General features: G+C 40.1%; 2 protein-coding genes and 2 long non-coding RNA genes across 6 annotated transcripts; 2 read left to right on the top strand and 2 right to left on the bottom strand.

Annotated features, from left to right (window-relative positions):
• Positions 1 to 257: 257 nt before the first annotated feature.
• morn4 (MORN repeat containing 4) lies at positions 258 to 2,473 on the top strand. Its single transcript, XM_053333245.1, has 4 exons — positions 258 to 324; positions 1,911 to 2,025; positions 2,126 to 2,235; positions 2,325 to 2,473. Exons 1-4 carry the CDS (start codon positions 258 to 260, stop codon positions 2,471 to 2,473), a joined length of 441 nt encoding a protein of 146 aa, XP_053189220.1.
• Positions 2,474 to 6,101: 3,628 nt separating this feature from the next.
• On the bottom strand, positions 6,102 to 6,329 carry LOC128372936 (uncharacterized). Its single transcript, XR_008322923.1, has 2 exons — positions 6,267 to 6,329; positions 6,102 to 6,190 (listed from the first exon to the last, which is right to left on the bottom strand). It is a non-coding gene; the product is annotated as an uncharacterized LOC128372936 (long non-coding RNA).
• A 389-nt stretch (positions 6,330 to 6,718) lies between these two features.
• On the bottom strand, positions 6,719 to 8,465 carry LOC128372935 (uncharacterized). Its single transcript, XR_008322922.1, has 3 exons — positions 8,344 to 8,465; positions 7,106 to 7,252; positions 6,719 to 6,990 (listed from the first exon to the last, which is right to left on the bottom strand). It is a non-coding gene; the product is annotated as an uncharacterized LOC128372935 (long non-coding RNA).
• A 1,078-nt stretch (positions 8,466 to 9,543) lies between these two features.
• st3gal7 (ST3 beta-galactoside alpha-2,3-sialyltransferase 7) lies at positions 9,544 to 12,510 on the top strand. Of its 3 annotated transcripts, none has more exons than XM_053333024.1 (8): positions 9,544 to 9,656; positions 9,893 to 10,058; positions 10,137 to 10,263; positions 10,342 to 10,679; positions 10,872 to 11,058; positions 11,207 to 11,347; positions 11,864 to 12,013; positions 12,132 to 12,510. In XM_053333024.1, exons 2-8 carry the CDS (start codon positions 9,910 to 9,912, stop codon positions 12,216 to 12,218), a joined length of 1,179 nt encoding a protein of 392 aa, XP_053188999.1. In that variant the 5' UTR covers positions 9,544 to 9,656; positions 9,893 to 9,909; the 3' UTR covers positions 12,219 to 12,510. The 3 variants fall into 3 exon arrangements, with proteins under 3 accessions (XP_053188999.1, XP_053189000.1, XP_053189001.1); XM_053333025.1 differs by having other exon boundaries at positions 9,561 to 9,656; positions 9,896 to 10,058; XM_053333026.1 differs by having other exon boundaries at positions 9,563 to 9,620.
• Positions 12,511 to 12,512: the final 2 nt, after the last annotated feature.

Genomic DNA, 12,512 nt, shown 5'->3' with positions numbered 1-12,512 from the left:
CTCTCTTCGCTTGCTTCTTTCTATGTGAGGTCAGAGGTCCTGGCCAGTTAAAGAACAGCATCTTAGAGCTAGAGGAGACTAGAGGTTTCTTCAAAGTCTTGCAGACATACACCCTTACTCTCTCACAAAGCCCATCTCCTCCCAAAAACTGTGGTGTGTTCTACTTTTAGATATAAACTACCTGTCACCAATATAAACATGTTATTTTAGTTCTTCTGTCTTTTTAAAATGAATTTGTTGTTGAAAACAGGGGTGACATGACTCTGACCAGAGGATCTTTCACCTATGCCAGTGGAGAAGAGTACCATGGCGAATGGAAAGAAGGCAAGATATTCCTTATTCTTAGTCATAAATTTGTCTGCAGTGTCACTGACTCACTGGGACCTTCTCAACTGTACACCTATACTGTCCTCATAATTAGTACCTGAGGCATAATTTGTGTAAGTTATCAGCAGCACAAAACAGAATGATGAGATGTTGACAGATGGGGAAATATTCAGATTTAGGTTCCTATTACCCCAAAATGATTAGTTCTTATTAATAGTTGCAGGTGTTTTTTCTATCTCCCCTTACATGTGTTTTTCTTTTCTGAAAGGAATAATCTTTTTCACAAATGCATGCACATACATTAAGCTTGACTCATATTTTTTGTACACTTCAAGCCAAATTTGTGACCATATTTAATAGTTTGAGGAGAATGATATGTGAGTAACATGCGAGTGAGTACTATAAATCAGCCTCTGTGAGTAAATCTTGTGACATTATCTATGGTAATGGCTCTCTCTCTCAGTATGGGCTTGACACTCATTAAATCATCAGTCCTGGATATTTTTCTGTAATAGATAATGTTTTTATATCAGGCGAAAGCTTGCAGGAACAAATGCAAATACCAGAGGGAGCAAATATCTTCTATTCATGAACTTGTTTGGACATATGCATTACTAAAAAGTGAAATCTGTCTGTGAAGGGGAAACATCATATCACCTGTAGTAAAGATTATGAGGACGCTTGTGCTGCTTTAACTCTCACTCAAACACCCAGTGATGCTATAGTGACATGCAAGCTCAAGCTATTTACCCAAATCCCAATTAGCTAGCATTGGCAACTCATGACGAACAGAGCCAGATTTACCAGCTCTGGCTTTGTCAAATCTTCTGGATTAGACATTGGACCTCTTTGGGGAATCTTAGAGAGGGCTCTGTCAGCTGCTGTAGGTCGACCAAATCAATGGAAACACCAGAAACAAGATCATCCAGGGTTTTAATTTAATTTTTATGCGAGTGGTTTGGTGATTATTTTTAGCTGCTGGTAGGCCAATGAAACACCATCCACATCATATTAACTGGTGTACTCCTGTAGCCTTCACCTACTTTTTGGCAATTCAAGGTGTAAGCTAGTTGTAGCAGAAACTTGTAGGTGTGCCCTCTGACGTGATTATAAGCTTTAGTAGTGGATCATAGACTGCTAGGAGAGGAATGCAAGAACATTCCTTGACTGTTTTGCTGTCTGGATCCTAAAGTAGAAATCCCTGCTAAAAAATCTGCTGGATTAGAGTGCTGTAATTCCCACTGCACAGGAGGCAGATGGGACTCCTAATTCAGTAGTAAACCTTTAGCTGACCGAGGGGAGGAAGGATACTTAATCCATGCACGTTCTGACTTGTGTGACATATGTAGTAGCTCTACGATACCAAGTGAATATAAAACCCTGAGCCGCATTGCGAGTTCAAATGCCATGCTTAATAGGTTGTCTCTTACAGTATGTTATACACTATTATGAAATATTAACATGTAAGAGGCTAAGTGGTTAGATGAGGCGTGGTGACACCCATGTAGATATGGTGTGCATCTGTAAATGGTATCAATCTCTTGTGTGTCCATTACTCACTCTGATGGTCAGTGATTTTCCAGGTCGGAGACATGGTGTCGGCCAGCTCAAGTTTCAGGATGGAACCTGCTATATAGGCCAGTTTGAGAATGGACTCTTCCATGGCTCCGGTGTTCTGCTATTTACAGACGGATCCAGGTGTGTTAAGCAAGAGTGAGATAGACAGAAGCTTGTTGTCAGTTAGGTTAAAAATGACACCATGCCTTTTGTTAACCCTGCTCCCTTATCATCATGTCAGATACGAAGGAGAATTTGCACAGGGAAAGTTTCAAGGCACAGGAATCTTCAGTCGATACGATGGCATGAAGTTTGAAGGAGAATTCAAAGACGGACGTGTTGAGGGATATGGTAAGTCTGTCACACTGCTGGAACAGCCATCATGGGGTCAATATTGTCTCTCTGTCATCAGTCATAGTGTCCTCTGTCTGGTTCTGCAGGGCTATTGACTTTCCCAGATGGAGCTCATGGAGTCCCACGAAATGAGGGCTTGTTTCAAAACCACAAGCTGCAGAAGAGAGAGAAGTGTTCAGGAGTGGTGCAGCAGGCGCAGGCTTCAGCCACCAATGCTCGCAGTCTGGCACTTTGACTGTTCATGACCATGGAGGAGAAACAGTCTGGGTTCCAGCACCTTCCAGGAGGGCCTCAGGGATGTGTACTTGTATACTCCCCTCCAGCTCTTCTCTCAGTGTCTTTTGTCTCTTTTTTCTGCATCTCTCTTGCTTAGCCTTCACAGTGACTTGGAATGCACATGCAATTTGACCAAACAATGGATTTCTGTAAAACCTGACTTGAAATGCACAAAACCATGAAGCACACCTTTAACTTCACAAGTCATGTAAAGCAGCAAATTCAGTTTTTCTCTTGTTCTGAATCTTGTACTCATAAATAGTGTCTTAGTATTTTGCTCTAGAGCAGTTAGCTTTCTTACACCAAGCAACTCAATATGGGAGACCTCTTTTTTTAGCATTTTGTTGCACGTCTGGTACTCAACAGAGGGTTTTTTTCCTGTATAAACTGAGGAGGTGTAGTGTTGGAAGTCTGTATGGGGAAGACAATTAGCCACTAATTAGATATACCCACCTCAAAATGCTGCAATCCATCATGACAGAGAGTGCAACATTGCTGCTGCAAACTTTATCATTCAAGGAATGCATTTTTTCCACTGGTGTTTGTCTTTTTAAAGATCAGTATTCACATTTGCCTTAAAGATATTTTGGTACAAGAGTACAGTAGTTCAAGGGTGTCCGTCTGAAAATCCGATGACACAGATGACGTGCCCTCCCTTTCCCTTGTCCTCTGCATCATTTGCCCTCAAGTGTCTGTCATCCTAATGAATTCGAGGTCTGTTTGAAGATTGCCTTCACTCTGAGAGACACATTGCTAAGCTGGTGCTGAGTTTTCAGCTCCCATCACTCACAAGTCCAGCAGCTCTCCTCTTTCTAATAAACCTCCCACTCCCAGTGGAAATCATTGGAGAGGAGATTTAACTGGATGATTCTTTCATGCTTTCCCCTGCACAACCTGAAAGACCCAGGTTGACTGGACATCCTCAAACTTGACATAAATGAGGCAGCTGAATGAAAGAATTTATCAGATTTGGAGTATTTAATACTAATGTATGTGTTTTTTGTGAAGTGTATAGATATTTATTGTTGATGGTGTTTGTTCTGACTTATCAATGCATCAAGACATAATCATGTCATTGGTCATGAGAGGTACATAATGGTGTTACTTTTTAAAAGACGTTATTAACCTTTATAGCCAATCACAACTAGTCTGTGATTTCAGATGAATTCAGTGTACTTGAACTGTGAATAGGCCTTACAAAGCATTGTAGACATGTCTAGGGTTTCCTTCATGGAACTTCAACCAAAGACAATTGAATGATACTATAGGTAAGGAAGCCTGGAGCAATCAACAGGAGTTACATATGTTATTTCTTATACCTGAACAATAAAACAACAATAAAAATCAATAAGGCTTTAGTGCGCAAGAAAAACAAAAGGATTGAAGATTAAACTGGGAATTGTTGTGAGATTCTGTCGTAAATATTCCTGAAGTCTCCAGTCTGGATTATTGCAGTTACCGATTTTCATTGTTGTCGTATTCTATGAAGAAGAAGAAAATCAATACTCAATATCATGAACCCATACTATTCCTTGCTTTGAATACCCCCTTTGGTACATCAGAGTGCTGCAATCATAAAGATTGAAGATAACATTAGAGACTGCGCATGTTCCAGTTCCTCAATCCACAAGCACACAATGGTACTTTAATCTTTGCTGTATGTACAAAGTGTGTAATATGCTTTATTTAAAATCATGTAATAGTATTTTTCTTTTCCACTATGTAAAAGATAACACCTGCTAAAGCCTCCTTTGCCTATAAATTCTGCCTGAATGGAATTATATACACCAGAATCCCACATCCATTTCCAACTGGAAACAAATGGTGCTTTAAAAGCGTGCCTCTCCAGATTTTCACCTGCCAGGAAATATCATTGCCATGGTTACCTTTTTTTCAGTAACAATATAATGTTGCTGTGAGTGCTCTTAGAGAAAACTACTACACAGTATCCTCTCATTCTCCTGGAATAGGTATGAGCATTCATCACATGGATGGTAAACGGTTGGTGTGTTCAATAAAGCCTTGTGTTGAAAAAGATACATGTTTTTCAGTGAATATCATAGCAATGCACTTGCTCACAATAACACAACGAAGTAGCTCATTTTGAGATAATAATGCAACCATTCCTGATGTTTGAACACAGTAGCTAAAATGAGTGACATTTGCAGCCATAGCATGGAGTTTAACAGTTTCGTAGATAGACATATTGTGGTTTTGACTGCGACACAGCACGAAGCAAAAGCCTTCAGTTTCAGTCCCATCCCCCTTCTCATTCTACACCACTGCAGCCCTCAGCAACATCACAGCACAGCAGCATACTGCTTGTAGTTCACATGGAATTGGAAAAGACAGAACTAAAGCTGTAAAACATGTATGAGTCCAACAGATTTAAGAGGGGAGTTGTTTTTTTATTGCTGGTATATGAACTATGTTGTAGTGATGATATCTCTGTTTAGAATCAGGATGACAAAAAAGGTAACATTGTGTATATAATCTTGTATTGAACACAATACTCCAGCATCCACTAAATTGACAGTTGACACAGCCCTGCTTGGAACAGGAAATATGTGTGTGGTTGATAATGTATCTCATGAATTGTCAACAAAACACATTGGTGAGCTGCACACATTTCAAAACAGCTTTTTATAATCACATAGCAGTAGGGCAATATTTGTCAAACATAATGTGCACATGAAATGAATGGCTGTATACATAATGATTAAGTATACATAAACAACTATAACGAGCAATCTGTTGGTTTCCCCACTGTAAATGACCTGTCTCCCTTAGGAACATTTGAACCACTGATGATAGAAGGAAAATATGTCCACTGAGCTCCCCTTGAATCCCTGACTTTAGCCGGGGCATACCAGTCATCTCTGCTATCGTCAGCTGACGTCTCCAAACACAGTGCTACTGTGTGTTATAAAACAATGGTCATTTGATGTATATTCAAATGCAGATTCTGCAGAATACTATCTATTAATGTTATTCAACTTACAAAGACACTATAAATCACTCACTATATGAGTGCTCCTCAGATCATAAAGCTCCGTGAAAGTAATGATCAAAAGCCAAAGCTTGGCATAAGGTATAATAAATTCAACAGTTTTCTCATTCATATGTTTTTCCACTTCTTCTTTTAAAACTTAAGAAGATCGTCTTGAATCAGTCACATGCAAGCTGACATTTCCTAGTGTCAAAGTTCAGACTAATCTCAGAGATTTAACAGCCGTGCCCATGAAAGGCAGATTTTGTTGGTGAGTGCACTTCACATCTGTTCACTCCTATAGGATGACGCATAGCATGATGTGCTCGGATCCCATAGTGAGACAGATAGAAAGTGAGGTTATAAAGAACAGTTGTCACTCCTCTCTTGAGGTGTTGTCAGATGGCTTCAGATTCTGCAGGGTCTCCATTATGTCAAACTGCGATTGTCTTACCTGCTAGATTGCAGTCACTCCCTCCTGTAACATATGCACACTTTCAATGTTAGCAACCAATCTTACAATACAATCAATACATTTCCTTTGACATTATCATTAAACTAGACCAGACACACAGGTCAGATGAAAAAAATGTACATGATTTTTGTGTCAGCTCCTGCAGCTATGAGCAGCTTTGCTATTTTGTATCTGTTGAGCCGCACTGCATCATGCATGGGCATGTCCCCTTCCTAAGAGTAGAGAAAACCGTATCAGTGAAAGAAATGAAAAACAGAGATGATGAAAAGTATGAAACACACTGCATACCCTGTCCCAGGAATTGATCTTGACACCACAGGCCAGCAGATTCTCCACAATGATCGTGTTGCCACATGCAGAGGAGTGCTATACAACTGTAAGGTGGTCATTGAATACACTGTGTCAGGGATATTTGCATGCAAATCTACACACAAACACACAAAGGGCCAACTGTTTAAGTTGGTACAGTATACTCACAGATACACAAGTATGAGTTTAGACACATAGAAAATGCACATTCACCTTATCTCTAACATTCAGGTTAGCCTCTCTTCAGAGCTTTAACAACATCCAGGCTTCCTCCCCTGCAGGCCCAGTGTATGGCCCTGGAGCCCAGCTGAAAAACAGTAGGAGGGCCCCCATCCTATTAGCAGTAATGACCCCAGGCCCCTATAGAAGCTGGAGCTTAGGTGTAAAGATAATCTCACCCAATCTCTCCATCATTTGTACAAAAAAGCAACGTTTTCTAGAAGCATTTGGATCACTGCAGTGTGTCCTTCCATAGAGGCCCGATGTAGTGCTGTCATCTTTAACAGGAAAATTGAAATAGACAATATTTTAAGTAGAAATAAAGTTTAGTGTGGTATGTTAAATTTGATCTTCTTTCTGCCACACAGGGAGAGTAGACCTCATCATGAACATCAGGATTGCCACCATCTGCCAGATACTTGTCTATTGTATTCAGTTTGCCTCGACTGGCAGCATTCATGAATTCTGTCATATCCACAGACCCCTGGTGTGCACAAGACAGTAGGAGAGAGAGAGAGAGTGAGAGAGAAATTAAATTTTTCATATCTCTGTTGTGCACATGAAGATAAGGTTCTTTTGTAGGAGCAACAGTGGCTCACCACAGGCATATCCACAGACCCACTGGTTGAGTGTGGTTTCTTGATCTTCTTATTCCTTTTGCAAAGCTCTGTGATATTCTCCACTCACGTCAAGTCCAAACTCTCACAGCCTAGATCTGAAGAGATTCTCCTCACTCTCTCCTCTGCCTGGGAAATAATAGAGACCGTGATAATGTAAAAAACGAGTTTGCCTATGAGAGATGTATTATTGGAGTTGTAAAGCAGAAGTGCCAAGAAGGGTAAGAGGTGTTGAGAGCTGGAAATAATGCTGTTAATGTCAAAATAAATTCACAGCATGGTGCTAAGCAGGCCTGGCCATAATAAAATATTGTCCCCAATAAAATGATTCCTATAGCTATAAGCTGTCTTTTGCATTATTTATCAATGGCATATAGTTAAAATTAGACTGTGCCTTCATTGTACATGTATGCCTTTATCTGCCAGGCATTCTTGTCCTACTTGATATATTCTAGTAATAAAATACTTTGTTATTAATTCTGTTGGTGACAAGTTCTTGGATAGTGGGTTATTTAGTAGACTGTGCTTAAAAACAGTTGGTCACTAAACCCATATAATTTTAATATATTTATGTAAGTAATTAGACTTCACATGGAATTTACTTTAATAATTGATCATCCTTTGTTGTAATTTCATTCATGTGTATGGTGTATACAATTTCTTTTTAAAAAAGGCGTTTGTATCTCACTTTTCTCATATGTCTTGATACACAGACTTTACTTTATGACTTAATAGGGTTATACTGTTTATGTATTTAATTGCACAGCATATGATCACTCAACTGTAAACCCCCCCCCCCCCCCCCCTGAAAACTTGAAATTAACTTCAAGAAAGAAACCATTGACTAGACATGGATTTACTGACAACAGTAAACTCCAGACCAACATATGAGAGTAGGATAGTAAAGAAAAGTATCCACCTGCAAGCTGTTTCATATCTTTTCTATTTGCATGTTTATGTGTTTTGTATTCCTATAAATTGCCAACTAATACTAATGCACATTTCTGAGGTTTGACTTTAATGTTTTCTTGGATATATCAGCTGAAATAGCTCAATATGATGTGATGTAGTAACTAATATCATGATATATTATATAAACTAATATTAAGAAATAAATCATGTACAGCCTTCTGAAAATCCTTAGTATCTAATGATAATCACAGTATTGTGAGGCATATCATCATAAATGTCACTTGGTAAACAGTATTTCTCTCACTTACCTGAACTTTCTTTTCTCTTCCTGTTTTCTGGTCCATCACTTTGGTTGCTCACTGCAAAACCTCTTCAGTTTGTATGAAATGTGCATGGCTACAAACAAACAAAAAACAATATAATGATACCAGTGACCCCTGACTAGAATGCTGGGTTCACGGTGGGACATTGTGTTACACCAACAAACAGGTGTCTGTGCACTTTGGCATGTGTATGTGTGTGTGTATGCACTTGCCCTCCCTCTGTTCCTCTCTGTCATGCGCACACACACACGCACGCACACACACACACACACACACACACACACACACACACACACACACACACACACACACACACACACACACACACACACACACACTCTTGTTCCTATCACTTCACAGGACATTACATTGACTTACATTAATTTCCTAAAGACATGGCCTAACCTTTACCGCAATCACCATATGCCTAACTCTGACCTTTACACTTACCCTACCCCAAAAACCCCAAACATTACACTACTTCAATTAACTTTATGCCAAGTATTCACCCTGAAATGTATTACTTATATTAAGGGGACTTGCTTTTACCACCATAAGCAAGGTCCCAACCTTGTCCCAACAACATGACTGTGTAAACAAATTGACGTCCCCACGACATGAGGAAAACCTGTACCACACACATACCCACACGTATTACATCCAACCCTAGAGGTCACACCCAGGCCATGAGCCGAGGGTGATTTAATTCTGAAAGCTCCTTGTTTTACTCATTCCACACTCCTCTTGCAGCAACACTTTGTACTTATCTTTTACAAGAGTGCTCATAAAAACATTGTTTTGGGTGATTATGTTATTTATAAAGTTTTTATTACTGTTAAGTGGCACATTATAAATATTATTTGACGACACACAAACAGTCTATCAGTGTCCTGCCACAGCTTTATGAATTTTCCTTTAGGGGTAACCACACACAATCCATAAATATTTAACTATTCTCCTTAAATGTACCAAAGCTTTAAAGTGCCATCATGTGTTTCTTGATCATCTGCTAGGTAAAAAGACACTTTTTACATGTTCTCTGGACACTTACGCTTTCTTGATGGCGCTTCAAGTTTTATTGGATGCACAGTGAAACACAGAGACACAGGCAGTGTCTACCAGAGTGTGACATAGTGACATGTTAATAGTTAACCAGTGTTATTGAGGGAGGAGGCAGAGTTCAGTAGGTTGGGAGCGGCAGCAGCCATTTTAGCCACATAGGACATGCATCTTTCTGCTTTCCCCTCAACTATGGAGCACAGGTGAACAGACCCTTATACCTCTCTGCAAGGCTGCCTGTGAGTTATTCCATCCATTTGGCTCTGATTAATGTTCCTACTCATACTTTAGTATGTAGAAAAAAACTCAAAAGACAGTGCTTGTTAACATTTAATAGTGAGATGTGTGACATGGTAATCCAGCTAACATTTCTAAATATTTCTGTGGTGTTACTAAGAAAGTCTATCTTTTTGTCACAGGCAGATTTAGAATATATTATCCACCATGAGTTCAGTCAAGTATTCATGTGTTTCAGTAGGAAGTGCAGGTGCCATGGTGACGCTGAATCAATTGAGTGTCGAAGACCCAGATGACTGCTCTCCTCTGCTGCCTGAGGCTGCGGAGGCTGCAGTACCAACACCTGTCACTCACAGACAACAAGTGGTCGCAAAGACAGACTCCAGGGGATTTTTCCTGTGCAGGTACAGCTCCGCAGGTATTTGTATCATGTGTCTTTGATTAAAAAGCTACTTATGTGATCTTTTCTCTCTGCTGTACAGGAGAGAGAACCTCGCCTTTAGTGTGGTGCTGCTGATTGGATGTTATTCAGCTATTCTGATTCCAGCATATTTCCCCTTCAATAAATCATCAGCTCTCAGCGATGACTACCAACATCCCAAAGATCTGGTAGAGATACACATCTCAGGCTTTTTAAATCATTGATTCTCTCTTGTCTCACTTCTCTCTTGTTTGCCCCTCGTTCAGGCTTTGCTAAACTGGTCAGCTTCCGTGCTGTCAGGCCCCTGTCAACCTCACTGGTGTCTGAACCACCTCAAGCCTCTGTCCAGCTCTGCAGGCCTCCAGGACATTCCTGTTTTTGTGCAGCAGGACAGGCCCTTGGCCTGGGATCTGTCCCCTCCTCTGGGGCTCCAGGGTAGTGAAGAGAATCTTGCCCTGGCTCTCGCCTCTCTGCCTCAGCCTGGCCTGCCTCCATCACTGAGGAATGAGGGCAGCTGCAAGCGATGTGTGGTGGTGGGCAATGGAGGGGTTCTTCATGGGAGCCATCTTGGATCCCATATAGATCGTTATGACATCATTATCAGGTATGTTTTCCAGTGTCAGACACAAATAAGAGGATATTTTAGTAATGATAAACTATGTCTGCAATTTTCAACCTGTGGAAATGGACTTTGCTTTAAATTTTTTTTAAAGGGGTTTAAGAAAAAAAGATATGAATAAAATACCCTAAATCAAATAAACTCATTTAATTTGATACATTTATCTCATCTCATCAGGCTGAATAATGCTCCAGTGTCTGGCTTTGAAAGAGATGCAGGTTCCCGCACCACCATCCGCCTGATGTATCCAGAGGGAGCACCCCACTCTGCAAATGAGTATAAAAACACCACTATGGTTGCTCTAGTGGTCTTTAAGAGCCTGGATCTGGACTGGCTCACTTCTGTCATCACCAAACAACCTCTGGTGGGTATGCACTCCAGGAACCATTGCACACAGAAATGGTTTATTACATAAGGCGTGAGTCTCACAGCAACTCATGTAGCCACACCGCTCCCACATCATCACACTCACTGCCTTACACACGCTACATCTTCTGTGTTGTTATTAATAGAGTTTCTGGTCCAAATTGTGGTTCTGGAGGGAGGTGGTGGATGATATTCCCTTGAGACCAGAGAACTTCAGGATCCTCCACCCAGAGATTATTCACAAGACTGGACAAGTCATTCAGAAATATGCTCTGAAAAAGGGAAATGTGAGTTTCTAAAATGTATAAATCCATATTCTTTACTTTAAAATCCCTTTGAATCCAGTTTGTTCAGAATGTGATTGAGAGTTTGCCAAACAGCAGGTTCACATTTTTTCAAGTCTGTTGATCCATTTACATTGAAGGACTGTAAATTTGAAAGATACTGAAATGATTTTACTAATTAAGATGACTGAAGCTTCATATTAACTGCAAATACATTTTTATAAATACAATTTTGTATGGAAGGAGGGCTGTGGAATTTGTCCGCCATCATTTACATTTAAAGTGAATTATGAAGACATCTATTAATGGCCAGTATGAACAGGGGAAATGATTACAACAAGAATAACACTTGGACTGTTGTTTTAGGGAAGACTTAAAATTTGGGAACCTATCCTTCAAGGGAATGACAGACCAGCAAACATATCTACAGTTAGAATAAAGTATTGCTGAATAGATGGTGCTTTTACTGGTTGTACAAATGATCAATTTGTAATAATCAAATTGTTTCTCCTCGAGTAGATGGTGCCAACACTAGGTGCCAGTGCTGTGGTGATGGCTTTACAGCTGTGTGACCAGGTGACCCTGGCAGGATTTGGCTATGATATGGGGCATCCAGATGCTAGACTTCACTACTATGAGACCATACACATGGATGCTATGAAGGCTCAAGTAAGTTTATGTTAGGAAACTATTTTAACCTGCTTCTGTCCTGGATATTTTTGAGATTGGTTTTACACCTATTGGCTGCAATGATTTATTTCTGTCTTGTTGTATTACAAATCTCAAGGTGGTGCATGACATCAGTGCCGAGAAACTCTTCTTGAGGGATCTGGTGGCTGCAGAAGCTGTGACTGACATCACAGGAGCGCTATGATTGACAAGGACAGAGACTGAAAATGCAATGAACTCTACATGCACTCCTTCCTCTCACTATGAGAGGTATCCATAAATGTACAGACTAACCTATAGGCAACTCTCCTTTGAATTTGGTGAACACCTGTTACAACAATAGTAATTGTCAGATGACTGAATAATTATACCATCACACATAGACACAAACTCTGTGGCTGGCTGCATTTAGTGAAATGGATGCAATGGTCAGTGGTTCAAATAGTACTATTTGAATTCTGTGTTTACAGAGGTTCAATAAACAAATGAATGTGAGAGC

The sequence above is a fragment of the Scomber japonicus genome, chromosome 14, assembly GCF_027409825.1.
Source record: "Scomber japonicus isolate fScoJap1 chromosome 14, fScoJap1.pri, whole genome shotgun sequence".
Lineage (NCBI taxonomy): Eukaryota > Metazoa > Chordata > Actinopteri > Scombriformes > Scombridae > Scomber > Scomber japonicus.
The sequence above is the reverse complement of the archived record's forward strand: the minus strand, read 5'-3'. Positions and strand labels throughout refer to the sequence as shown.